This window comes from Oryx dammah, unplaced genomic scaffold, assembly GCF_014754425.2.
Source record: "Oryx dammah isolate SB20612 unplaced genomic scaffold, SCBI_Odam_1.1 HiC_scaffold_26, whole genome shotgun sequence".
NCBI classification, from domain to species: Eukaryota; Metazoa; Chordata; class Mammalia; order Artiodactyla; family Bovidae; genus Oryx; species Oryx dammah.
Genome location: NW_024070210.1, coordinates 55,183,926 through 55,210,825, shown reverse-complemented (window position 1 = coordinate 55,210,825; position 26,900 = coordinate 55,183,926). Strand labels below are relative to the sequence as shown.

The following is a 26,900-nucleotide window of genomic DNA, read 5'->3' as shown; positions in this document are numbered from 1 at the left end:
TGGGAGCCTCAAGCAGCTTCACAACTGAGTTGCTCATGGGCAGCTGCAAAGCAGTGAAAGCCTGGCCATCCCAGGCCCTTCTCCACAACCCAGGCAGGAAGGTGGTCTGATCGCTCTGCAGCAGTGGCCACAGTGAAGCCCTGTGTCTCCCTCCCCTCCACTCACCTTCTGTGTTCCTAAGAAAGGTCATCTGTTAATAGTAGGTGGCCATAGGAAGTACTTTCTTCCCTCATAGACAGCACTAGCAGGCTTTGAGCAGGAACCCCAGCAATGTCAGAAGAACAAGGCAGTCCAGAACATTGCCAGGGCTCAGAAAATAAATTTCCATTGCAACTCAAGTCCACAGAAGTATGCCAGAACACTGGACTATAAACTAAACCTAAACAAGGTGACTGTCTACGGAGACAGAGGTTTACAGAAGATCAGGAGTCTCCTAATACAAAATCCAAAGCATCTAGGATATAATTAAAAATCACTACTCATGCCAAGAAGCAGGATGAATACTATGTAAGAAAAAAAAAAAAAAGATAATCAACTGATGCCAATACTGAAATAAACCAGATGTTGGAACTCTCTGGTAAGAATTTTTAAATTTTGAATCATAAAAAATGTTTCAACAATTACAAAATCTCCTGAAAGAAATGAAAACAAGAGGGTTAACAAAGAAATTTAAGTCATAAAAAAGAACCAGACAGAAATTTGCGAATAAAAAAAATGCCATAAATTAAGTAAAAAACTCATGGGATAGATAAAATAGTACTGTGGAAATGACAAAGAAAAGAACCAGTCAGCTTGAAAATAGATTGATAAAATTTAGTCAAGTGAAACAACAGAAAACAGGCAAAACAAAATAGAGCTTTAGGGATCTGTAGGACAATTTAAAAAAGACCTAACATCCATACCATCAGAAACGCAGAAGGAGAGTAGAGCCTCCTACTGTTGGACCAAAATATATACATATAAACATATATATATACACACACATATATATATAAAGAAATAATGATTGAAAACTTATAAAAAACAGTGAATGACATAAGCCTACAAATTCAAGAAGCTAAGCAAACCCTACAACAGAATAAGCCTAAGAAATCCACACCAAGAACTTATGAAAACTAGATAAAGACAATCTTTAAAACATTCATAGAAAAGCAGCATGCTACCTATAAAGGAACACTAACACGATGACAGAAAGTTTCTATGCTGAAACGGCAGAGGCCAGAGAGAAGTGGAATGACCTTTTTCAAGAGCTAAAAGAACTGAGAATCTCAAATTCTGTATCTGGCAAAATTAATCTTCATGAATGAAGGGAAAATAAGAAGATTCTCAGTTAGCTAAAGGAAAACTAAAGAATTTGTTGCTAGCAGATTTACCTTTAAAGAATGGCTTAAGAAAAACTCTCTGAACACAAAGAAAATGGAAACAAAACTGGGAACTTGAGAAAGAGAAAGAACAATGAGATGGATAAAAACAGAAGTAAATTATATCCTTCACCTCATGTGTTTTCTTCAATCTTACTGTATGGTTGAAGCAGAAGTAATACCATCTCATGTAGTGGTCAATGTATAATATATAGAAGAAATACTTAAACAATTACACTCAAAAAGCATGGCAGGTAAGTAGACCCAAGTGGAAGGAAGGTAGGTTTTCTGAAGATTCCTCCCAACTGGCAAGAGTCTATCAATCAATGCTCAAATTAGATAACTAATATTCCCTCCAAGGGCCCTTCTTGATACCTTTTTTTTCTGTTGCCCTGATGTAAGATCTTGCCTAGATGCAGATATTTCAAGTGTTCATGAGAGCTGGAAAATAGTACAATTTAGGAGTTCTGAAGAAACTGACAAATCTCAACACTTTCTGATTCTCTTATGGCTCAATACACACTACAAAATAACTGCACTACTGATTTTCATATATCAGTGTGGCTGGCTATAGTGAGGGCCACACGGTATACTCTGCTAAAAGCAGATACTGAGGTTGGGAGGAAGAATTCAGAAGTTTAAAGGTCTGGAACAAACACACATCCTCCCTACATTCAGTGTATTTCACTTTGAGCATTTTGTTATCATCGTCTCATTTGACTCTGGTAACTCTGAGAAACAGGTATTACTACTCCCATTTCACAACCAAGGACATTAAAGCTCAGAGAGGAGAAGTAACTTGAGCAAAGGCATAGAACTGGGAAGGAAAGCTGATTTCGAACACTACCCCACAGTCTGTGCTATTTCCACTGTATAGCACGTTCTCTTCATAGGCAGGCTGGGAAAACACAGCTTGGCAAGATGTCACAATTCTTAAGAGCTTATTTAGAAACTTCTAAAACTAGAGATGAGAAGCATCCGTACGGCCTCACAGCATCATCAAATTGCTTTTTAGGGTATACTGGGGATGGCATCAGACCCACAGAAGATGGAGAATCATCTTTGACCGGCTCTTTCTAATTAAGGAACTCAGACAGCCTTAGAGGACCAGAGAGAAAGAGGTGGCTAAGGAGACCCAGCTCTCAGACATCTCCCTCACTTCTAGACCAGTGACTACCCCCATTCCCTGCCCTAGGGACCCCCACCATCTGTCCCTTTCCAAAGCCAGGGAAGCCCAGTGGGCTTGTATTGTTTCCCCTACCCCATGGTATCACCCAGAATATGCTAGCCCACTCACTGCCTTCAGCCAGTCCCTACCAGTGTGAAGCTCTTGGGTGAGGCTGCCCAGCGCTTGACCGTGGTCAGTGGCCACTCCTGCAACACTTCCTTGGTCTTTTCATCCACGCGCATCACGGAGTCTTTGGTGATCCCCAGCAGGCGAGGCACCAGCTTGTTCTTCCCTTTCATCTTTTCCTGAAACCGGAGGTACAAAGAATCAGTGCTCTTCCTCTGAATACATCTGATTTTTCCAAGTCATCAGTGATTTTGTGATATTTTACCTGCGGTCAACATACATCACTGTTTCAAAATAGGCGGGGCTATTGGAAGATCAGAGTTTTTTAAAGACTAGAGAAATCACTTGTAAACTAAAGAGATGGAAGCTAAAACAGAGCTATCAGAAGACTGGAAGGATCCACAGAAATTGGAAAGATCCACAAGTTTTCTCTACAGAGAGATACCGTCCAGAAGGTCAGGCTGCTCCAAAAACAGAGATTGTGACAGAAAAAACATATCCAGAGAAAAAGAAGTTAAAGTGAACTCCTAGTAGCCACCTCAGAGAGTAACACAAAAAGGTTAATATAGAATTTAAATATGGCACTTCAGCTATTTAGAATTAACTAAAATTGCCAGAGTAGTATCTTCTCATTACTAAGCACAGTTGTTTTTTTTTTTTTTAATATTCCCTGAAATATATTTCCATCTGGAGGCTTGGGTTTTGTTATTTTTAATGTGTATCCATGGACTCAAAATATTTTGATTGGTTTTAATAAGTTTTTTTAAGTTTTTAAAGAAATAGTTATCATGCCTATTAAAATAATAATTCCTACCTCATTTCATGCAAAGATGAGCACAATAAAGGACAGAAATGGTATGGACCTAACAGAAGCAGAAGATATTAAGAAGAGGTGGCAAGAATACACAGAAGAACTATACAAAAATGATCGTCATGACCTAGATAACCACGATGGTGTGACCACTCAACTAAAGGCAGACATCCTGGTATGCAAAGTCAAGTGGGCCTTAGGAAGCATCAGTATGAACAAAGCCAGTGGGGGTGATGGAATTCCAGTTGAGCTGTTTCAAATCCTAAAAGATGATGCTCTGAAAGTGCTACACTCAATATGCCAGCAAACCTGGAAAATTCAGCAGTGATCACAGGACTGGAAAAGATCAGTTTTCATTCCAAACCCAAAGAAAGGCAACGCCAAAGAATGCTCAAACTACTGCACAATTGCATTCATCTCACACGCTAGCAAAGTAATGCTCAAAATTCTCCAAGCCAGGCTTCAACAGTACCATGAATTTCCAGATGTTCAAGCTAGATTTAGAAAAGGCAGAGGAACCAGAGATCAAATTGCCAACATCTGCTGGATCATCGAAAAAGAAAGAGAGTTCCAGAAAAACATCTATTTCTGTTTTATTGACTATGCCAAAGCTTTTGACTGTGTGGATCACAATAAACTGGAAAATTCTGAAAGAGATGGGAATACCAGACCACTTGACCTGTCTTCTGAGAAATCACTGAGCAGGTCAAGAAGCAACAGTTAGAACTGGACGTGGAACAACAGACTGGTTCCAAATAGGAAAAGGAGTACGTCAAGGCTGTATATTGTCACCTTGCTTATTTAACATATATCAAGTACATCATGTGAAATGCTGGGCTGGATGAAGCACAAGCTGGAATCAAGACTGCCAGGAGAAATATCAATAGCCTCAGATACGCAGATGACACCCTTATGGCAGAAAGTAAAGAAGAACTAAAGAGCCTCTTGATGAAAGTGAAAGTGGAGAGTGAAATAGTTGGCTTAAAACTTAACATTCAGAAAACTAAGATCATGGCATCCGGTCCCATCACTTCATGGCAAATAGATGGGAAACAATGGAAACAGTGACAGACGTTATTTTGGGGGGGCTCCAAAATCACTACAGATGGTGACTACAGCCATGAAATTAAAAGACGCTTGCTCCTTGGAAGAAAAGCTATGACCAACCTAGACAGCATATTAAAAAAGCAGAGACATTACTTTGCCAACAAAGGTTCATCTACTCAAAGCTATGGTTTTTTCAGTAGTCATGTGTGGATGTGAGAGCTGGACTAGAAAAAAAGCTGGGCGCCGAAGAATTTATGCTTTTGAACTGTGGTGTTGGAGGAGACTCGAGCGTCCCTTGAACAGCAAGGGGATCCAAGCAGTCCATCCTAAAGGAAATCAGTCCTGAATATTCATTGGAAGGACTGATGCTGAAGCTGAAACTCCAGTACTTTGGTCACCTGATGCGAAGAACCGACTCAGTGGAAAGGACCCTGATACTGGGAAAGATTGAAGGCGGAAGGAGAAGGGGATGACAGAGGATGAGATGGTTGGATGGCATCACTACTGTGATGGACATGAGTTTGAGTAGGCTCTGGGAGTTGATGAAGGGCAGGGAAGCCTGGCATGCTGTAGTCCATGGGGTCTCAAAGAGTCAGACACAACTGAGCGACTGAACTGAACTGACCTCATACTCATGATATAGCAAATTCAAGATAGGTTAATAATTTAGAAAGAATATACAGTTGGATATTTTTGTGATTCCAGCGAGGGATGGGGTGGGATGTGGAAATGTCTAGCACAAATGCCAAAATAAAGGAAAAGATTAAAAGCTTTAACTATAAAATATATGGACTTTGATATGTTTTTTTGAAAAGAGAAAGAAATGAAAGAAAGAGACCTCACCATAAAAAATTAAAAGACAAATGACTGGTGAATAAATATTTACAACTAATAGGATGATAAAAAATTTCATATACTTTATATGCCACAGGTTATCATAAATCAAACATAAGTGGCAAAGAACATGATCAGAAAATGTTTAAAATTATAAAATAACTAGTTAATAAGCCATAAGAAGAAATTAGATAAATTTTAATGTATATATAATAGTTTATCTTTTACAAAATTAATACTCAATTAAAGAAGGTATGAAAGAGGACCACTATTGATGGTCGTTTAAAACAGCAAAACCTTTATGGAAGAAAATTTGTTAATAACGATTCAAAGATTTAAAAATGTTCCTACTTTTAGTCCAACTTGCTTTTAGAAACTTATTAAAAAAGAAGTTACAATGTGTATAAAAATAACAAAGCAAGAAGGCTCAACTAGAGTTTTTCAGAGCAAAGAAATACAAACAACCCAAAATGTCAACTGTAAGAGATTTGATAATTATGATATCCCAAACAGAAGACTACTCCTCAATGGTGCATAATCATGCTCAGTCGTGTTCAACTCTTTGTAACCCCATGGACAGTAGCCCTCCAGGATCTTCCCTCCATGAAATTGTCCTGACAAAAAATACTGGAATAGGTTGCCATTTCCTCCGCCAGGGGATCTTCCTGACCTAGGCATTGAACAAGGTGTATTGTTTAGCGCTGAGCCACCTGGGAATCCCTACTCTACAACTATTACAAATCACAGTACAGAAAAAGAGCTGGATTCATGATAATAAATTATTCACATAAAAAAAGTTTGTACAGCATGATCCTATGAAATAAAATTTTAAACTTTTTTTTTTTTTTTTTAGAAAATTCACTACATGAGGAAATGGTAGCAATGAGCATCTCACATGATTTGTATTATTGTCCTGTGCTTTTCCTTACTCCAAAAATTTAACTTAAAACACATTTCTAGTGGTCAGGAAAAAACAAACTTTTCAAAAATATTTGCAAAAATCTAGCAATTCCCACACCACCACTGCAAAAGCAATATGCATACAAATTAGCACAAAGTGTGCAAGTATACATGGATGTGTGTGCAAGAGGACAGGTGCTTAAACCAGTAGTATGACTGATGCCTAATAAATATTATCATTAATTTTCAGAGCCTCCCTCAAATGTTACCATCATATCAGCACCATCAACTTCCCCACCTTGAAATGAAGGGGCCAGCGATGATAATAAGTGATAAAGTCAGGATTAGAACACAGGTCTGAACAAAAACATCTCTGACTTTAAAAGAGACTGTCTACCAGTTTATTACTTCTGAGGGAAACAATTAGAGAAAATGCAAAAATACCCCTCCCAGTCTCCGTGGGCGGTTCACAAACCATCGGACAGTGAAGGTCACGGCACACCTCCAGCTTCCTCCCAAGAGGAAGAGATAAAGGCAGTAGGAATCTGAGTGGGTGTCTGAGAAGGGGAATATAGCCCTGTAAGAACCTCTGAGTCCTTAGGGAAAACTCAGGGAAGAGTCATATCCTTTGTAGAGAGGCTAGTTCCACCAGGGGTGAAATCAGTGCAGGGTGGACCATGCCACTCAGCATCACTTGGCTTCGGGAGCCACTGGTTTAGTCATACAGGGTTGGCACCAGCCCAGCTGCCGGGCCTAGGAAGAGGATCAGAAATAAAATATGGTTTGCAGCTGTTGCCTTCCTGCTCTCAAATCTGCACCTCCCCAGTGAGGGGCTTTGGGGTGAGGCAACACAGGATCCTGATGGATTGCCCCAACAAGTTCATAACTGGGGGTGGGGGGTATAAAAGAAACTCAGAAAATACTGTCACTCAGCAACAGGGACCACCATCAAGGGACACAATTATTTTTGAGTCTACCCGCAAAATGCAGAGCAGCTGGGGAAAGTTAAAACAGCAAGGGGCCTGGCTCTGTGCTAGTGAAATAAGGGCTCCCCCAAGAGAGGATCTACCTTAGAACCTTAGTGGCAGACCTACATAATAGGAGAAGGTCCAGAGGCAATAAGGTTCCCCCTTCCTCCCTAAACCTAGAATCTGAGTCCACCCGACACGTCTCCTCTCCAGTCTTCCAACTACAGACACCAGTATCCTTTTATCTCTGGGAGAAGACAGCAGGCTAGGCAGGATCCAGTGAAGACCCAATTCTTTTGTGCACAGACACATGTAGACTCTGGTTGTGATTCTGTGAGCTACCTAGCAACTTCTATCTTGAGGCAATCCTCATCAGGTTGGTTTTGTTCTGAGGGGTCAAGCTTGTATAACTTAAAGGCAGGAAAAGGTATGTATTCTACCAAGGAGAGGTAGGATACACTAATAACCCCAGCCTTTCCTCATTCAGGGGCTTCCCAAGTGGTGCAGAGGGAAAGAAGTGGCTTGCAATGCAGGAGCCGTAGGTTTGATCCTTGGGTCAGGAAGATTCCCTGGAGAAGGAAATGGTAACCCACTCCAGTACTCTTGCCTGGAGAATCCCATGGACAGAGGAGCCTGGCAGGCTACAGTCCAGAGGGTTGCAAAGAGTAAGACAGGACTGAGAATGCACATGATCCTCTTCCAAGCACCTCTTGGCCGTTACTGTGGATTCAGTCCTGGCAGCTGGTTGCGATTAAGTCTGCTTAGCCTTGGGCTCTTCTTGCAGGTGTGTGTACTGGCTGATTCCTACATCACCTGTGCCTTACATCAGGTTCAGATTGGGGTGGAGGGATGCCAGTGGGCTAAACTGTGGGCATACTTTGGCTCTAAGCCTGACTTCAATGTGGCCTAAGTCTTTGAGCCTGCTGTGCTCACCAGAGTTCTAAAGTGGCTTCCTGCCAAAGTGCTGCCTTAGTGCTTCGCTGTGTCATCAGTATGCTTTTTTTTTTTTTTAAATCTTTTAGGCACATGGCAGAGAGGGATGACTGCTCAAAAGCAAAACGGTGTTAAAGACTCTGCTCATTAGCGGTTTCTCTCCCTAAAAACAACTGGCAATTCATTTTGATTTAATTCATGATTCTGAGATGCTTTGAATGCCTTCTGTGATGCTTTTACAGTTCAGAGAGAAGAGGGTCAGTTCCCCAGGTTTCTCACCTCAAGTCTCTGGTTGTGGTTGCAAGAAAAGTTAAAGGCAAATTTATAAATCGGAAGGTTTACACAAAGATTTCTTGCAAAGAAACAAGATCTTTTGCAAGTCATGGGAAATGCCTTACTGTTCCTTATGGGGCTTTGAAAAACTTATCAACATAAACTGCAAAAGATTTCAATGAAAAAGGAAGACTGTAGATGCTTACAGCTCCCATCTATTGAAATCATTTGTACAAGCGTCTCCTTTTCTATATTATTTCCTTTAAACCTCATAAAAAGTCAACGTCCTAGGGTTAGCAAACTGAAGTTTAGAAATGAAAGTAAAGTAACTTATGGAAGGTCAAACTAGGTGGCAAAGCCAGACTATGACACCGAGGTCTTTTCTCTCAGAGTGTATGTTCTTAGCCACTGAGAACACTGTCACATAACAGGCTCATGAGAGTCATCCTCCCTATTGGGGCCAGCAAACTATGACAGGTACTAAAGCCAGTTTTCTGCCCCATCACCCCCTGATTTTTTGGCCTGAGAGCTAATAGTAAATTTTCTATTTCTACAGAGTTGAAAGAAAATCAAAAGAGGAATAATACTTCATGAAAAGTGAAAACATTATATTTCATAGTCCATAAATAAAACTTTATAGGAACATAACCAAGCTCATTTATTTACATGTTGCTTACTGCTTCTGGGCTACAAACACAGAGAGGAGAGGCACAGCCAGCAAGGTCTAAGACATTGACTCTCTGGCCCTTTATTAAAAAGGTTTTCCAACTCCTGCTCTGTATCATGATTCTAAAAGCCAATTAAAAGTTGGAGGACTCAGGGGCCAGGAATTAGGAAGTTGTAAGGAGGGGTAAGGAGTTGGCTAACCTAAAATGTACTAAATATCCAGCTACTACATTTATTTACATGTATTATCTCACTTAATCTTCATTAGTGCTCTGTGATGACCTAGAGGGGTGGGGTGGAGGGGATACTCATAAAGCTGATTCATGTTAATATTCAGTAAAAAGTAACACAACATTGTAAAGCAATTATTCTCCAATGGAAACAACAACAATAAATGGGAAAAAAAGACCTGTCAGATTCTTCATCTGAACCTGTCAATGCACTACTTGGAGTGGGTTGCCATTGCCTTCTCCACTTAAAATGAAAAAATTATAATTCCCATTTTTCACATGAAGAAACTGAGGTTTAAGAAGGTTAAAGATGTCTCTCCAAGTCATGAGTTTCTGCTATTTCTCACAGAGACAATATTATATCAAGAATTCTAGGCCAATCTTCCCAGCTCCAACACCCAAGCACTTTCTATAATAACAATAGAAAATATAGCATGAAGTACAGCTGACCCTTGAACCACATGGGTCTGAACTAGGTTAGCCTACTTTTTTCAGAAGTTAATTCTATAGAACTACATGATCCATGTTTGTTGAATCTACAAATGGGGACAAAATGTTCACCAATATAGAAGGAAATATGACAGAAGGATCTATAAACATATCAAACTTGTTCTCTCACAATATATATGATTGATCTGAAGACTGTGTGGTATAATTGTGTTCAATATCAATATCTACATTTTGTAAATTATAATTTCATTGAGTTTTTAAATTTAGGATTCTGAATAGCCTATTCAAGTAATGAATGAATCACTCACTTTTAATTTACTTCTTAAATTATGCCAATGAACTTCCTTCAAGATTTAATGGTATGTTCAAATTGAGGACCTAGAGAAATCTGTTATTTATGCCATTAAAACACATTCTATCCCTTACCCAAACAATTTTGTGTGTATGTCTGCCATTCTGTGTGTAATCTCTTTTTACCATATATTCTAAATGGTTGCACATAGTTATACATACACACACATGGGTTATTTCATGTTTTTGACATATGTCATGTAAATTTACTTGATCTATTCACTGAATTTAAAATAAATCTAAAAATTAAAAATGACTCTGTATATTGTTATAACATGTACAAGTATCTGCACACTGAAAATTACAAAATGTTGAAAGAAATCAAAGAGGATCTAATACTGTGTTCATAGACTGAAAAACTCAGCATAGTAAAGTTATCAATTCTCCCCCAATTGATCTATAATTTCGATGCAATGCCCATAAAAATCCCAGCTAAGTCTTTTTTTTGTGAATACAGACAAAGTTTTTCTAATGTGTTCATGGAAAGGAAAAGGATCTGAAGTAGCTAAAACAATTCTGAAAAAGAAGAAAAAAGTGAAAGGAATCATTCAGGTTGATGTTAAGGCATACTATACAGTTAAAGTGATCAGGACTGTGTGATATCAGCAGAAGGACAGATACGCAAATCAGCAAAACAGACTAGGGCACCCAGAAATAGATCCACAGCAATATATTCAAATTAATTTGACAAGGATACAGAAGCAATTTGGGGAAAACACCTTTCAACAAACAGTACTGGGGCAACTGGACATCCACAGGTCAAAAATGAACCTTGATCTAAAACCTTCACACTTTATACAAAAACTCAAAATGGACCAAGGACATAATTGCAAAACCATAAAGTATCCAAAATCTTTGGAGCCTAGAGTTAGAGCTCTTTTTACTTTTTTTTTTTTTAATGTATTATTTGTTTTTGAGTTTTTCTGCTTTTAAAGTTTATTTATTTACTTAGTTTGGCTGCACTGGGTCTCCATTACTTTGTGTGGTCTTCCTCTAGTTGCAGCCAGTGGGGGCTGCTCGCTGGTGGAAGTGTGTGGGCTTCTCACTGCAGTGCCTTCTGTTTTTGTTCAGCACAAGCTCTAGGGTATGAGCACCTCAGTAGATGCAGCTTGCGGCTCTAGAGTGCGGGCTCAGTAGATGTGGACATGGGCTTAGCTGCCCCACAGATGCTGGGTCTTAGTTCCTGGACCAGGGATCGAATCTGTGTCCCCTGCATTGAGAGGCAAATTCTTAACCACCGGATCACCAAGGGACGTACCAGACAGAAACTCTTAGATGTAATACTTAAAACAAGATTCATAAAAAGGAAAACAATGATAAAACACTTGTCATCTAAATTAAGAATGTGTATTCAAGCCTGGCATGCTGCAGTTCAGGCAGTTGCAGAGTAGGACATGACTTAGTGACTGACTAAACAACAACAAAATTCTGTGAGAGACCTTGTCAAGGAGATAAAAACACAGCTACAGACCATGAAAAAATATTTGCAAATCACATTCAACGAAGGACTTGGATCCAGAATATATAAAGAACCCTTAAAACTCAACAGTAAGAAAAGAAAAAATCTAACTAGAAAACTTGCCAAAAAAACTGTGAACAGACATTTCACTGAAGGGGATACACAGATGACAAATAAGCACAGGAAAAGATGTTCAAAATCAGTAGCCATTAGGGAAATGCAAAATATAACTGTAATAAGATTTCATAAAACATCAGAAAGGCTAAAATAAAAAAAAATGATAACACCACATGCTGGAGAGGATGATAAGAAACTGGATCACTCATATTTTGCTGGTAAGAATGTAAAATGGTATAGTCACTCTAGAAAATAGCCTGGCTGTTTGTTATAATGCTTAATGTGTTCTTACCATATGGCTCAGCAATTGTACTCTTGGGCATTTATCCCAATGAAATGAACACTTCATTCACACAAAAATCTATACACAAATATTTATAGCAGCTTAGTTCATAATAGCCACAAACTAGGAACAACCCAAATGTCCTTCAGAGATGAATGATTAAACAAATTGCTACTTCCATACTACGGGATACTATTCAGCAATAAAAAGTGATGGGACTACTGATATACATTATGACTTGGATAGATCTTAAGGGATTTCTGCTAAATGAAAAAAAGAAGTCAAAAATTTATGTATTGTATGATTCCACTTACATGGTACTCTTGAAATAACAAATTTATTGAGACAGAAAAGAAATTAGAGGTTGCTACTGGGTAAAGAGACCAGGGGAAGGGAGCAAGGTGTGAGGAGAAGCAGGAAGGGGTGGGAGGTGTCTATGGCCATAAAAAGGGTAGCATAGGGTATTCTTGATGGATTACAGTTCAATATCTTGACTACAGTGGTGGTAACACAAGTCTACACTTGTGAGAAAACTGCATAGAACTAAACACACACACATAAATGAGTACATATAGAACACAAAATCTGATTAAGGTCTATGAACTGTATGTACCAACGTGATTGTCTGGTTGTGACATTGTACTATTGACATGTTACCATTGAGGGAAAATTGATGAAAAGAGAACTCTCAGCATCTTTATAATTTTTTAAATGCTATTGAGATATAATTCACATAGCATACAATTCACCCATTTAAGGTATCTGATTCAGTGGATTTTGGTATCTTTACAGATACGTGTGACTATCACCATGGTCAATTTTAAAACATGTTCCTCATCTAAAAAAAAAAATTCCTGTACCATTAGTTAATACTCACCTGTGTCCCATGATCCCACCCCACTCTTAAGCAATCATTAATCTACTTTCTGTTTCAATAGATTTGCTTTTTCTGGACATTCTATACCAAAGAAATCTTGTGATAGGATTTTTTTGTTTTTCTTGTAAAGAAATCTTCCTTCACTTCACATAACAGTTCCAAAATTCATCCATGCTGTAGTATGAAGCAGTACACTTCATTTCATTTTATGACCAATTAATATTTCACCTCATGGATATATGACTTTTTGTTCATCCATTCATCAGATGATGAATATGTTATTTCCACCTTTTGGCTAAGTGCAGCTATATACTTTCATGTACAAATTTTTCTGTGAATATATGCTCTGAATTCTCTCCCAGGAGCAGAATTGCGGGGTCCTATGGCATCTCTATGTTTAACATTTGAGGAGCTGCCAGACTGTTTTCTAAGGAGACTACACCATTTTACTTTCCTACCAACAGTATATGAGGACGCCAGTTTCCCTACATCTTTACCCATACTTGTTACTCTGACTTTTTGATGCTCTGCATTACTTTTCCAAGTTCCTGTGAATCTATGGTTATTTCAAATAGTTAAAAATATGATTCTAGATATCTTTGCTAAAAGATAAACAAAGAGAGCAAATATTAATAATAATTTTTCTTCATTTCCTAAAGATATGTGTTTAAAAATTTTTGTTACATATTACCACACTTCCTAGAATGTACAAAACAATGTTAAAGGGTAACTTGTTCTGATCTCAATTTCTGTAAGTTTCTCTCTAGCACTTCTCTGTTAAGTAGAATACTGTGATAGTTTTAAAACATTCTATCCTATTGAGGAAGTATATTTGTATTCTAGAATTTTACAAAAATTTTTATAATGAATAGTTGAATTTTATCAAACACCTTAGGAGTTTTATTTAAAATGATCACATGATGTCATCTTCTCTAATTTTATTTAGATAAAGCTGATTCAGAACATTATATAAGTGTAAGGTGTATAGTATAATGACTTGGTATATGTAAATATTGAGAAAAGATTACCACAGAATGTTAAGACATCCATTACTTCACATAATTACCTCTTTTTAGCTGTTATGAGAGCATTTTAAGTGAGAATATTGAAAGCAACAAAGGAAAAGCAACAGATAATACACAAGGAATTCCCGTAAGACTATCTACTGATTTCTCAGCCAAAACTCTGCAGGCCAAAAGAGAGTGGCACAATATACTTAAAGTAATAAGAGAGAAAAATCTACAACCAAGAATACTCTACCCAGCAAGGTTCTCACTAACATCTGATGAATAAATCAAAAGCTTTACAGACAAGAAAAAGCTAAAAGAATTCAGCACCACCAACCCAGCTTTACAACAAATGTTAAAGGATCTTCTCTAGGTGGAAAAGAAAAGTCTACAACTAAAAAGAAGGAGGTTACAACGAAAAAGCTCACTGGTAAAGGCAAATACACAATAAAAGTAGGAAGTCATCCACATACAATGAGTAAGGAGGTTAAAAGACAAAAGTAGTAAAACCATCTGTATCCACAATAAGCAGTTAAGGGATACACAAAACAATTAAATGTAAAATACAATGTCAAAAACAGTAATCATGAGGACAGAGGAGTACAAATGCAGAGGGTCTAAAATGTATTTGTAATTAAGAGATTAGTAACTTAAAACAAGTAGGTATATACATACACTGCTATACAAAAACCTCATGGTAACTATTATAGATATACACCGACAAAAAAAGAAAAAGGAATCCAAACCCAACACAAAAGATAGTCATCAAATCAGAAGGGAACAAAATGAGAAAGGGGAAAAAACAAATCCGAAACAACTACTGAAATGGTAATAGAAATATGAAAAGTGAAAGTCGCTCAGTCATGTCCAACTCTTCGCAACCCTGTGGACTATACAGTCCATGGAATTCTCCAGGCCAGAATACTGGAGTGGGTAGCCTTTTCCTTCTCCAGGCGATCTTCCCAACCCAGGGATCGAATCCAGGTCTCCCACATTGCAGGTGGATTCTTTACCAGCTGAGCCACAAGGGAAGCCCAATAGAAACATACATATTGATAATTAGCTTAAATGCAAACAGACTAAATGCTCTAACCAAAAGACACCAAACAAACAGCTGAATGGATACAAAAATAGGACCTGTATATACACCACCTACAAGAGACTCATTTCAGATCCAGAGATACATTCAAATTTAAAGTGAGGAAATGGTAAAAGGTATTCCATGCAAATGGAAATCAAAAGAAAGCCAGAGTAGCAACACTTAGACAAAATAGACTTTAAAGTCAAGAATCTTACAAGAGGCAAAGGACACTACATAATGATCAAAGGATCAATCCAAGAAAAAAATATAATAATTGTAAATATATATGCATCCCAACATAGGAGCTGCTGCTGCTGCTGCTGCTGCTAAGTCGCTTCAGTCGTGTCCGATTCTGTGCTACCCCAGAGACAGCAGCCTACCAGGCTCCCCAGTCCCTGGGATTCTCCAGGCAAGAACACTGGAGTGGGTTGCCATTTCCTTCTCCAGTGCATGAAAGTAAAAAGTAAAAGTGAAGTCGTTCAGTCGTGTCTGACTCTTAGCGACCCCATGGACTGCAGCCCACCAGGCTCCTCTGCCCATGGGATTTTCCAGGCAAGAGTCCTGGAGTGGGGTGCCATTGCCTCCTCCGAATATAGGAGCACCTCAGCATAAAACACAAATGTTAACAGGCGTGGAAAAAGGAGAAATTGACAATGGCACAATAACACAGGGGGAGTTTAACACCACACTTATATCAATGGAGAGTTCATTCAGACAGAGAAGTCAATAAGAAAACACAGCCCTTAAATGAAACATTAGGCCACATGGACTTAACTTGATATTTACAGAGCATTCCATCCAAAAGCAGCAGATTACACATTCTTTTCAAGTACACATGGAACCTTCTCCAGGATAGATCATATGCTGGGCAAGATGTAAAAATGAGGAAGTTACTGGAAGAGTTTCCTCATCAATTCAATAACACATTCTCTGCTTGTTCATAAACTGAATTTCAGACCCATCTCTGTCTTTCTAGGTTGGAAGGCCAGCAATTTTGCAAAAAAAAAAAAAAACAGATCTGAAGGCCACATAAAATCTGCAAACCCATCTGCTGCTGCTAAGTCATGTCCGACTCTGTGCGACCCCATAGACGGCAGCCCACCAGGTTCCCCCAGCTCTGGGATTCTCCAGGCAAGAACACTGGAGTGGGTTGCCATTTCCTTCTCCAATGCGTGAAACTGAAATCGCTCAGTCGTGTCCAACTCTTAGCGACCCCATGGACTGCAACCTACCAGGCTCCTCTGTCCATGGAATTTTCCAGGCAAGAGTACTGGAGTAGTGTGCCATTGCCTTTTCCGAGCAAACCCATCTAACAGGATACAAATTAAGTACCATTAAGTTTGTGGTCAACAAACTTCCTAGTCCAGTGCACTCCTGATAACATAAATGAAACATTCTTAGGAAAAAGCACTAGCAAGTAAAAGTAAAGGCACTCCTTTGGAGACTTTACAGTAGTGACAAAGAGCAGAGCCAAGACACAGCTGTTCTGAGACCTGAGGGCAGCCAGGCTCACTCACCAGCCTCATAGCTAACTTCACATCTGTCCCACTGCTCAACTCAGGTCACAACTGCCAAGATGCTGCATGTGCAAATGCTAGGGGTCTGGGGACCACCCCTAGACTCTTGAAAGTCTCTTGGACTGCAAGGAGATCAAACCAGTCAATCTTAAAGGAAATAAACACTGAATATTCATTGGAAGGACTGATGCTGAAGCTAAAGCTCTAATACTTTGCTTACTTCATGGGAAAAGCCAACTCATTGGAAAAGACCACGTGATCCTGGGAAAGACAGAAAGCAGGAAAAAGGGACTACATAGGATGAGATGGTTGGAGGGCATTACTGACTCAATGGACATGACTTTGAGCACACTCTGGGAAATGCTGAAGGACAGGGAAGCCTGGCATGCCGCAGTCTAAGGGGTCGCAAAGGGACAAGATGAGCAACTAAACAACAACAAAAAAGGGACTACTACCAAGCTTATCCATGAACACTTTTAACAAAAGATAGTGGTAAAGATAAATGCTCCCTCCACCACACCCAACTCACCTTCACCAGGAAGAAGGACACACCATATGTCCGAAGGGACCGGGCCAATTTGACATACTTGACTTTGGCTTCTATTTCGCTCATCTCTCCACAGTTCTTGTGCTCCTACAAAAGTGACAGAGGCAGGGACCAGTTACTGCAGCTCTGGCCACAGGTGGACTTAGTGAGAGGTACTACTTCACATGGCATCCGTTTATTTGTAGATGCACGTCCCTGCTGACCAAGGGTCAGAGCACACAGAAAGCGCTAACGCAAGGCTTCTTAACTAGAATGTGAGCCCAGACTCCCTGTAGGTTTTGCATCACAGGGAACAATTCATGCATGTGCAGTGTGACAAGAACAGGGGCCGCAACTGTAGCCTAATTTTCAAAGCATTCTGTGTTTCAAAAGGTTCAGGACCAACACTTCAAACGAGGACTAGAAAAATATTATTGTCCTGAGAGAGCTATCATTCTAATATACAGGCAAAAGATAAAATTTTCCAAACAGCGTGACATATAAAAGCCTGGACATCTCAGTGTGTGGAAACAATGATGGATTAAAAACTATGTTTTATACACATGAAATTTATCTCTTTCAATTTATATTTACATTTCAATGCCAAAGAAGACTTTGATATTTTGGATTCACTAGAGTGAGTGTTTCTTGGCAAAGTTGACGACAAAGCTTTTCTTACTGGTTGCCTAGAATAGATACCTCTCTGAATTTTAGAATAAATCTGGATTTTAAAAAGACACCAGTTCCCAGATTCTAAGGTGCAAAAAACAAATCTCAGGATTAAAAAAAAGCTCCTTGTAGCTTCTTCCTTGGTACATTTTAATGGAAAATCACCTTGTTTCAATGCTTCAAAGATAATGTCTTTGAAATTAAATGTATGCACATTTTTCTCAGAAGGGCTAAGTAACCTTTAGCAAGAAGGTATGGATTAAGATAATAAATCTGCCCAAAGTAGAACTGTCAGATCCTTTCCTCCTGAGTCACTAATCATTTATTATATAAGTGGAGTACATGCACGGGGTCTGAAGCTTTTATGTACAGAGGCCCCTCTCAGACTAATAAATGAGGACAGGAAGTGAGGAGAATAACAAAGCTCTGACCATTCCCAATACCTGAAATATTCTCTTTTCAGCTCCTCTCTGCTTGATGTATTCTTTGGGCAGGAATTCTTTTAGACTGAGAGAGAGAGAGAGTAAAAAAGGTAAGGCATTTAATCGTACTCTATGATGAGAAGGAAAGAAAAAGAGACTTTTCATAAAACTCACAGTTAAGTCCCTAACTCTCAGAATTTTATGGTATAATTAATAACAGACGGCCACATCCCACAATGCACTTAAGTAGAACACAAATATAAAACTAGTCTGATAAAAGGGTCAAACTATTATAACATAGTTCAAGAAGAAAGAATGTCCTGAAATATTGCAAAGTAACAAAGGAAAGCACCCTAGAGTGTACAGTATGCTAGCTTTTGGGGAAAAAGGAGGAGAATATCCACTTTATACTTTTAATATGTATTTTTAAAACATTAGAAGGGTAATTCTAGTACAAATAAAAATGATTCTTCATGGAAAGAAAGAAAAAACAAGGAGAAGGGAACATGGATGGAAATTAAACCTTTGAATTTTCCTTATACTGTAGTCTTCATTTTAGAACCAAAAGAAACCACAAAGAGGATAAAATGTAACACCTAAAACTCTAAAGCAAACTGAAACAAATGAACTGAACAGTGTTTGATAGAGCCTAACTTTGAAAAAGTCTTTAACTATATCCACCCCAATGAGAAATATCTTAAATATAAAATGGGCCATAGTAGACTTGTTAAATCATTATTTTTAAACTAATAGCTACTCTCACCCTAAATATATACACAAATACACATACTGTAAAATTAGTACATTACATTATGTAAGTAAGTAGATGTTAAAATAACTAGAATAAAATAAATGAGCAATTATGGTAGTTGTCAGAAATCAAGATTTTTAGCATAAAATAGATAAAGAGAGCAAAAGAAGTTAAATGAAATCTTGCACTCTTTCATTTGGATGCAAATACTGACCTGAATTTTGATTCACTTTTCTTTTCCTGAAAACCTTTTCTAATTCTGTCCACTGCAGAGGCTAAGGGCAAGGACAACTGGGTTGAGATGAGCACCTTAGTGGATCAGCCAGACGGGCTTCAATGTCAGTTCCACTAAAAAGAATCCTTGGAGAAATGACTGATTCTAGCTTTGGAACAGGAGATGTATAAAATGTTCCTGGGGCTTCCTGTGCCTGAGGATCAAGTGAGTGACGTGAAAGTCACTCAGTCGTGTCCGACTCTCTGCAACCCTGTGGACTGTACAGTCCACGGGATTCTCCAGGCCAGAATACTGGAGTGGGCAGCCGTCCCCTTCTCCAAGGGATCTTCCCAACCCCGGGGTCTCCTGCATTGCAATCAAGGAAGTTATCACAATGACAGAGGACTGACATCAAGGGATAACCAATCAGACAGGAATGAGCACACACGCCCCCCCCCACACACACTAACAGGATTTTTAAAACCTCACACAAAAGAAGAGAAAATAGAACAATGAACCCACTGCCCAGACTCAACAATGATAACTCATGACTCATCTACTTCCTTATCCACATTACCTCTAATGGATGATTTTGAGGCAAAGCCCAGACGTCATATAATTATTTTTATGTGAGGGGCAATTTGAGTGTCAGAAAGAATGAAGACCGCAATGGGTCAAAACACAGGTGTGTAAAATTCAGTAATGATTCTTAGGAATAATCATTGATCCCCTTAAGAGGTTACTAGGGCCCAAGTTCATACTGAAAATTGATAAAGGAAAAGAAACAAAGCTAATAAATGCAGAAGGAATAATAGAAGTCCAAAATGATCATTTTACAACTCTACATAGAATAGTCAATAGATCTAAGCAAGCATGAGTGGCTGCTAAAACCAGTAAGTGGCAAGTCGATGGGGGACTTTATAATAGATGGATGTCTGATCCAAACCAAATGATCGATTTTAGCATTAATGAAAGTGGGATAACCACACAACACATGCCTTCTGACTGATAAACCAGTAAGCATACAGTTTCACCTAGAAGTATTCTTGGCAATAGAGAAAAAAAACAAGTAAATATATAACTGAATATGAATTTCTTTAAGAATCTAGACATAAATATAAGCTTACCAAAAAACCTCATAATAGTTTAAAAAAAGAGAGAGAAACGTGATACTACCAGGATACTATGAGCCAAATCCCATCATGGTAAATATTATAAAAATAACCCAGGTTTTTCACAAATAAATGGCTTGTGGGTAGAGGTAAAAAATTTGACACACAAACAGATTAAGAGAGTTTTAAGAAATGTATTTATGGGGTGTCACTGGTGGCTCAGTGGTGAAGAATCTGCCTGCCAATGCAGGAGACACAAGTTCAATCCTTGATCTTGGAAGATCCCACATGCTAAGGAGCAACTAAGCTTGTACACCACAACTATTGAGCCTGTGCTCTAGAACCTGGGAGCCACAACTACTGAAGCCTGCACACCCTAGGGCCCCAGCTCCACAGCAAGAGATGCCCAGGCACAGCAACTAGAGAGTAGCCCCTCTCACAGCAACTAGAGAAAGCCTGGGCAGCAATGAAGACCCAGCACAACCAAAACTAAATAATTATTTAAAAGAAGAGCTGAAATCTGTTAGTATAGAAAGAAAGAAGAAATGTATCATAAAACCACAGTAACAAAGATAGTGTAGTACTGACATTAGAATAGAATTGAGAAGCCAGAAATTAACCCTTGCCTTTACAGACAACGAATTTTCAACAAGAGTGCGAAGATGCTTCAGTGGGAAAATAACAGTCTTTTTAACAAATGGTGCTGTGACAGCTAGATATCCACATGCGAAACAATGAAGTTGGACCTCTTATCTCACATGACACATAAAAATTAACTCCAGAACTTCCCTGGTTGTCCAGTGGTAAAAATCCACCTGCCAGTGCAGGGGACAGGGGTTCAATCCCTGGTCTGGGAAGATTCCACGTGCAGTGTGGCAACTAAGCCCATGAGCCACAGCTACTACAGCCCATGAGCTCCAGGGCCTGTGCTCCACAAGAGAAGCCACTGCAATAAGAAGTCAGCACACTGCAGCTAGAGAGTAGCTCCTGCTGGCCGTAACTAGAGAAAGCCCGTGCGCAGCAATGAAGACCCAGGGCAGCCAAAAACACATAGATAAATAAATAATAACTTAAAAAAAAAAAAGATTGCTACAAAGAATGAACTCCAAATGGATCACTGACCTAAATGTAAGGGTTAAAAGTTTCACTCTTAGAAGAAAATGGAGTAAATTTTTATGACCCCGGGTTAGGCAAAGGCTTTTAAGACATAATACTAAAAGTACACGCAGCAAATGAAAAAAAGTAAATTGGACTAAATAAAAATCTGAAACACTGAACTGCAAGAGAAATCACTGAAAAAAGTGAAAGGCAACCCACATACTGGGAGAAAATAAGTGCAAATTATGTATCTGATAACAACTTGTATGAAATCTCTTGTAACTAATGACTTTTTAAAAAACAATTAAAATGGTCATAGGGTCTGAACAGTCACTTCTCCAAAGAAGATATAAAAATAGCCAAAAAGTGTGTGAAAATATTCTCGACACCAGCAGCCATCAGGGAAACACAAAGAAAAACCACACCAGTAGGACACTACAATAAAAAAAGACAGGTCAAAAGGAGTGTTGGCGGGGGTATGGAGGAATGGGAACCTTCACACATTGCTGGTGGGGATGTAAAACGGCACAGCTGTTGTGGAAAATGATTTGGTAGTTTCTCAAAACATTAAACAACAATTCCACTCCTAGGCATATATCAAGGAAAAGTAAAAACATATGTCCACATAAACATCTGTACATGAACGTTCATTGCAGTATCATTTGTAATAGCCAAAAGATGGAAACAACTCAAATTTCCATCGACTGATGAATGGATGAAAAAAATGTAGTTGAGCCATACAGTATAACTTTATTTGGCAATAAAAAATGTATGAAGTATGATACATGCCATAATATGGAAGCACTATGCTAAGTGAAAGAAGTTCATGGCAAAAGACTGCAAATTGTTATGTTTCTGTTTATATGAAATGTCTAGAATAGGCAAATCTATAGAGGCAAATAGGATTAGAGGTTGCAGAGGCTGGGGAATGGAGAGGGAGATCAGGGGAGTGACTGCTAAAGGACACAGGGCTTATTTTAGGAGGGATACAAACATTCTAAAATCAGGTTGTGGTGATTAGGTTGCACAATCTTGTGAATACACTAAAAAGTGCTGAAATGTAAATTGTAAATGGGTCAGTTGTATGGTATGTAAGCCCCATCTCAATAAAGCTGTTCTTCAAAAAGGAAAAACATCAACCACTTTAGGCCTTGTTTGGCTCTTCATACAAACCAAGTATAAAATGACATTTTAAATACTATGTGGGGGAGAATTTAACACAAACCAGGTATTAAATGTCATTAAAGAATTGCCGCTAATTTTGTTTGGCATCAGGATGCATTTGCAGTTAGGCGGGATTTTAATTATTTAAAAATTCTGTAATTGTCAGCAAAACATACTTAAGTCTTGACATGTGAAATGGTATGCAGTCTTGGATTTGCTTTCAATCACACTAGCCAGAAAAAGGGGCAAGGGACTTCCCTGGTGGTCCAGTGGTTAGGAATCCACTTTGCAATGCAGGGGACATGGGTTCCAACCCAAGTCAGGGAGCTAGGATCCCACATGCCAAGAAGCGACTAAGCCCCAGCACCACAACTTCTGAGCACGCACACCATAACTAGAGAGTGTGTGCTCCTGAGAGAAGGATCTGAATGACTCAACAAAGGTCTTGCATGCCGCAGCTCAGACCCGGTGCAGCCAAATAAACAAAAAAATATGTTAAGAAGGGGTCGAGTTAAGGTTCTGGCTACATTAAGACTTGAATCATGATGCCTCTTCAACCTGTAAACTGCATTCGTACAAAAAAAAATTCTGAATACATTGTCTGGAAGGTTGAGGAACTAGGTTTGAGCATCAGCAGAATACTCAAGCCTAATCAAGAGACCCCCATGTCAGTCCACAGGAAGTAACCTAGGGAACAACTAGGCGGCAGCACCTTAGATGCTGTGACTATTGTTAAGCAGCTTTGGGGACAAAAAGGTCTGATTGAGAGAAGACTGGAAGACATCAATGTCACAGAAGAGGAAGCTGAGTCACAGAGAGGTCAGGGGACTTGGCTGAGGTCACAGCAGCAGAGAGCCTCTGACCTCCAGTTCAAGAGCAGATGCATGTGAACCCAGGGCTGTTCCAGGCTCCCCCTGGAGCACACGAACAATGATAACCAGGACGCATCAGGGTGGGCCACTGCTGTGAGCTTCCGGACGGCAGCTCCCACAGTACCAACAAAGGAGACCTGGCAAAGGTTACCTAAAGCGCCCAAAAAAGGGGCCCATGCCAACCCCCTCACAAGAATGACTGTTACTAGAACACCAGATGGTGGCATGTTGGTCATTTATGGTGACAAAGTTCTGTGTGGCAACAAGCTGCCCTCGACTCAGACTGCAAACTAACACTCCCGTTCTTCGGTAGGAAGAGAAAACAACTTCTAGAAGCTTGCACTGGAGGTGGGACCCCTGATGTTGCAAGAGTCAATTTCGGGGTAGTGTACTGTAAAGTGCGGGCTTCCCTGGTGGTTCACATAGTAAAGAATCTGCCTGCAATGCAGGAGACCTGGGTTCAATTCCTGGGCTGGGACGATCCCCTAGAGAAGGGATAGGCTACCCACTCTAGTATTCTTGCCTGGAGAATTCCATGGACAGAGGAACCTGGTGGGTTACAGTCCATGGGATCACAAAAAGAGTCAGACATAACTGAGAAACCAACACTTCACTTACTGTATTTTCAAATATGAAATGAGGGAGCGTGTGTGTATGTGTGCATGTGTGGGAGATGTATTCTTCCCCAGTAAATCAACAGCACGCACAGTGTCAGCAGGAAGCCAGAAAGAGCAGGCAGCCTGCCATCATTGCTGCCTGCCAGCCCACGGGGGAGCAGTTCCAGCTCCGTTGTTTTTTTTTGATTACCAGACCCAAGTATGGAAGGTTCCTAAGCGTACATGTGAAATCTGTTGGCCTTCTCTGAGAAAATGGGTCAGATGGTCAAATCTGATTGGAAAATTTTCTAATTAAGCAAGCACTGGCCAAGCCAAGTCCTACCCATTGCCTCCTGAAATATTCCCACCTTAAAAGGGCAGCCTGCAAACCCTCTGGCAGCCTCGAATGTATCATCTTTTCTGAGTGGATTAGTAACACTTATTACTAATACAGCAGACTAGTCAGAGTTCCTCTCACACTCTCAGATCCATGGGAGGCTGAAATCTGCAGCCAACAGAATCTTCTCTCATGAGCTCTACTTTTGCTCTGGCTGAGTCAGTTGTCTTTCTTCTCCCGTTTGTACTCATCTGCATTTATTCTTCAATCTCACTGCTGGCTGTGTATCACATAATTATGCAATAAACCAAAGTAGCCCCTAACCTGAGGCTAAAATAGTCCCTAGAACAGTACAAAAGAGAGCTTACTGAATGCTTCCTAACAGTAAATATTTACAAAAAGTTATTAGATATAAACAAGACATGTGAACTACTAAACAGAAAAAAAAATTGAAATTTAAAAATAGTCTGTCCTCAGATTGCTTCATGATTGTCTTTATATTCTCTTATAGATGACGTGGTATATCCAACAAAGATAATGGAGAGCCCTATCCAGGAGACCCACACCAGGAAAAAGTTGGTCCTGTATCAAAAGACTGGGAAATAAATGCCTAAGTTGAAAGTTAAAATACAGGGTTTCAGAGAGGCAGAAACATAGATTCTGTACTTTAAATGATTTGGGGGGATGATCCAAGAAACAGTAAACCATGTTCATAGGGGGTTTTCCACTACCAACAGCTGCCATTTATTGAAAGGCAAATACTGTTTCAGGGGTTTTACATGCATAAATAGATTAAACTCTAACAACATTCTTGGAAGAAAATACTTCAACATTCCAGTTTTTTTACACATGGAACAGGAGGCTCAGTGATTCTAAGGAAGTTGCCCACAATCATAGCCAACAACTTAAGCCTCATCTGTGGGCTCCAGAGACCACGCTCTTAGCCACTTAGCACTCTGGTCTCCCCACGTTACCCTATGGTCAAAAGACATACCATATGATAGGTATTTGAGAACCTTGGGACAAAGAAACAGAAACACCCAGTCAGATAATGGCAACAATGACCAGAGTGGTGGCACTCAATTTTTTAGAAATGCCAAGAGGCAATGAATAAGGGAAGGGGAATTTAATAAACACATCTGGGGGAGAGAGGTCTGGATTCAAATCCAGACACCCACTTAAAACTTCATTTTCATATATCAAATGTAAGCTGCTTCTATAAGTAATTCCAAAAGAGGCATTCTAAAGATGTTCTCTGGTCTCAAAAAAAGTGCACAAGTACATGCGAGGCAGCCATGGTTTGGGAAATGTTAACCGCTTCTCACCTGTCCCAGAACTCTCATCTAGAAACTGCACTACCACAGGCAACTCCCATCTCTCTTAGCTGGTCTTATCACCTGAGAAGCATTTAAGATTCCCACCTAGGAATGGTGCTGCTCATATGAAAACAATGGCTGCCCTCTCATTCCTGGGGAAGGAGGGCAACAATATGAACATAAAGTAGTGAAGAGGGCTTCCCTGGTGGCTCAGTGGATAAGAATCCGCCTGCCAATGCAGGGGACACAGGTTCAGTCCCTAGTCTGGGAAGATCCCACGTGCCTCAGAGCAAACTAAGCCCACAGCATGAGCCCTAGAGGCCGGGCTCTGCACCAAGAGAAGCTCCTGCAATGAGAAGACGGCACCCTGCAATGAAGGGTAGCCCATGCTCTCTACAACTAGAGAAAGCCCACGTGCAGCAGTGAAGACAAAGTGCAGCCAGAGTTAAAAAAACAAAACGGGCAGCGACAAGTCTACCAGCACACAGGGGAGCTCTAAAGAGGAGAGGAGGCATGGCCCAGAGGTGCAGCAGAGACAGTGTCACTCAGGGACGCCAGAACACCCAGGTTTCCTGAACCCAACCTTTATCTGAATCACCAAATGACTACTATTTCAAATTTGGTATCACATAAAATTTCAAAGTGTGGTCCGAGGACCAGCAGCATCGGTACCACCTGAAAACATGTAACACTCGCCAAGTTTTTAGGCTTTGCGCCAAACCCACTGAATAAGAGGCTTTGAGGTAAGACCCAACAGTGTGTTTTAACAAGCCCTCTGGATGGGCCTGCCATACGCTCAAGGCAGAGGACCCACTGGTCTAGCGGACTGAAAGCTTAAATGATGGAGCTGGATATACTGGATTTAAATCTTGGGTTTAAATCCAGACTCAAAGATGAAAATGTGACTTAAGAATATTGGTCAAGTCCTGGTTAATTTGAAGTGATGAAGCAGGTGGAAGAAAACACTGGTGGAGCTGGAAAATAGTTACAGTGGCAAAAAAGTAGAGAGTGAAGATCACACAGGGAAGGCACAGGCAAGGCGCTGAGGACCTGCCTCAGTCACATGGCAGTTCTGTGCTCCTGAACCAAACCCAGTGCCCTTCAGTGTAAAGATGGGAAACCCCACAGAGGCTCAAAGATAGCCCAGGGTTAGACACATGCAGAGGTTCCTGGTTTGAAAGTTATGGAGTCAGAAAGTTGTTAGGGAGGGAGACAGCAACCTTAGGAGGCTGAAGCTAGGAGGAAACAGTGAAGGCAACATTGAGTGCTCATCACCACCCCAGACTGATGGGAGCACTCCCGGCTGTCAGGAGCATGGGACAAAAAACCCTCTTGCACTGCTGGTGGGAATGGAAACTGATTAC

At 39.9% G+C, this 26,900-nt stretch overlaps 1 protein-coding gene across 6 annotated transcripts in view; it reads right to left on the bottom strand.

Annotated features, from left to right (window-relative positions):
* The window catches only part of TLN2 (talin 2), a 496,933-nt gene that overhangs the window by 164,313 nt on the left and 305,720 nt on the right, over positions 1–26,900 (bottom strand). For all 6 annotated transcript variants that reach the window (XM_040226669.1, XM_040226672.1, XM_040226673.1 and 3 more), the window contains 3 exons: positions 18,098–18,161; positions 16,989–17,093; positions 2,679–2,834 (listed from right to left, as the gene is read on the bottom strand). In XM_040226669.1, coding sequence (XP_040082603.1) covers positions 2,679–2,834; positions 16,989–17,093; positions 18,098–18,161 — 325 coding nt within the window. The remainder of the gene's footprint in view (positions 1–2,678; positions 2,835–16,988; positions 17,094–18,097; positions 18,162–26,900) is intronic.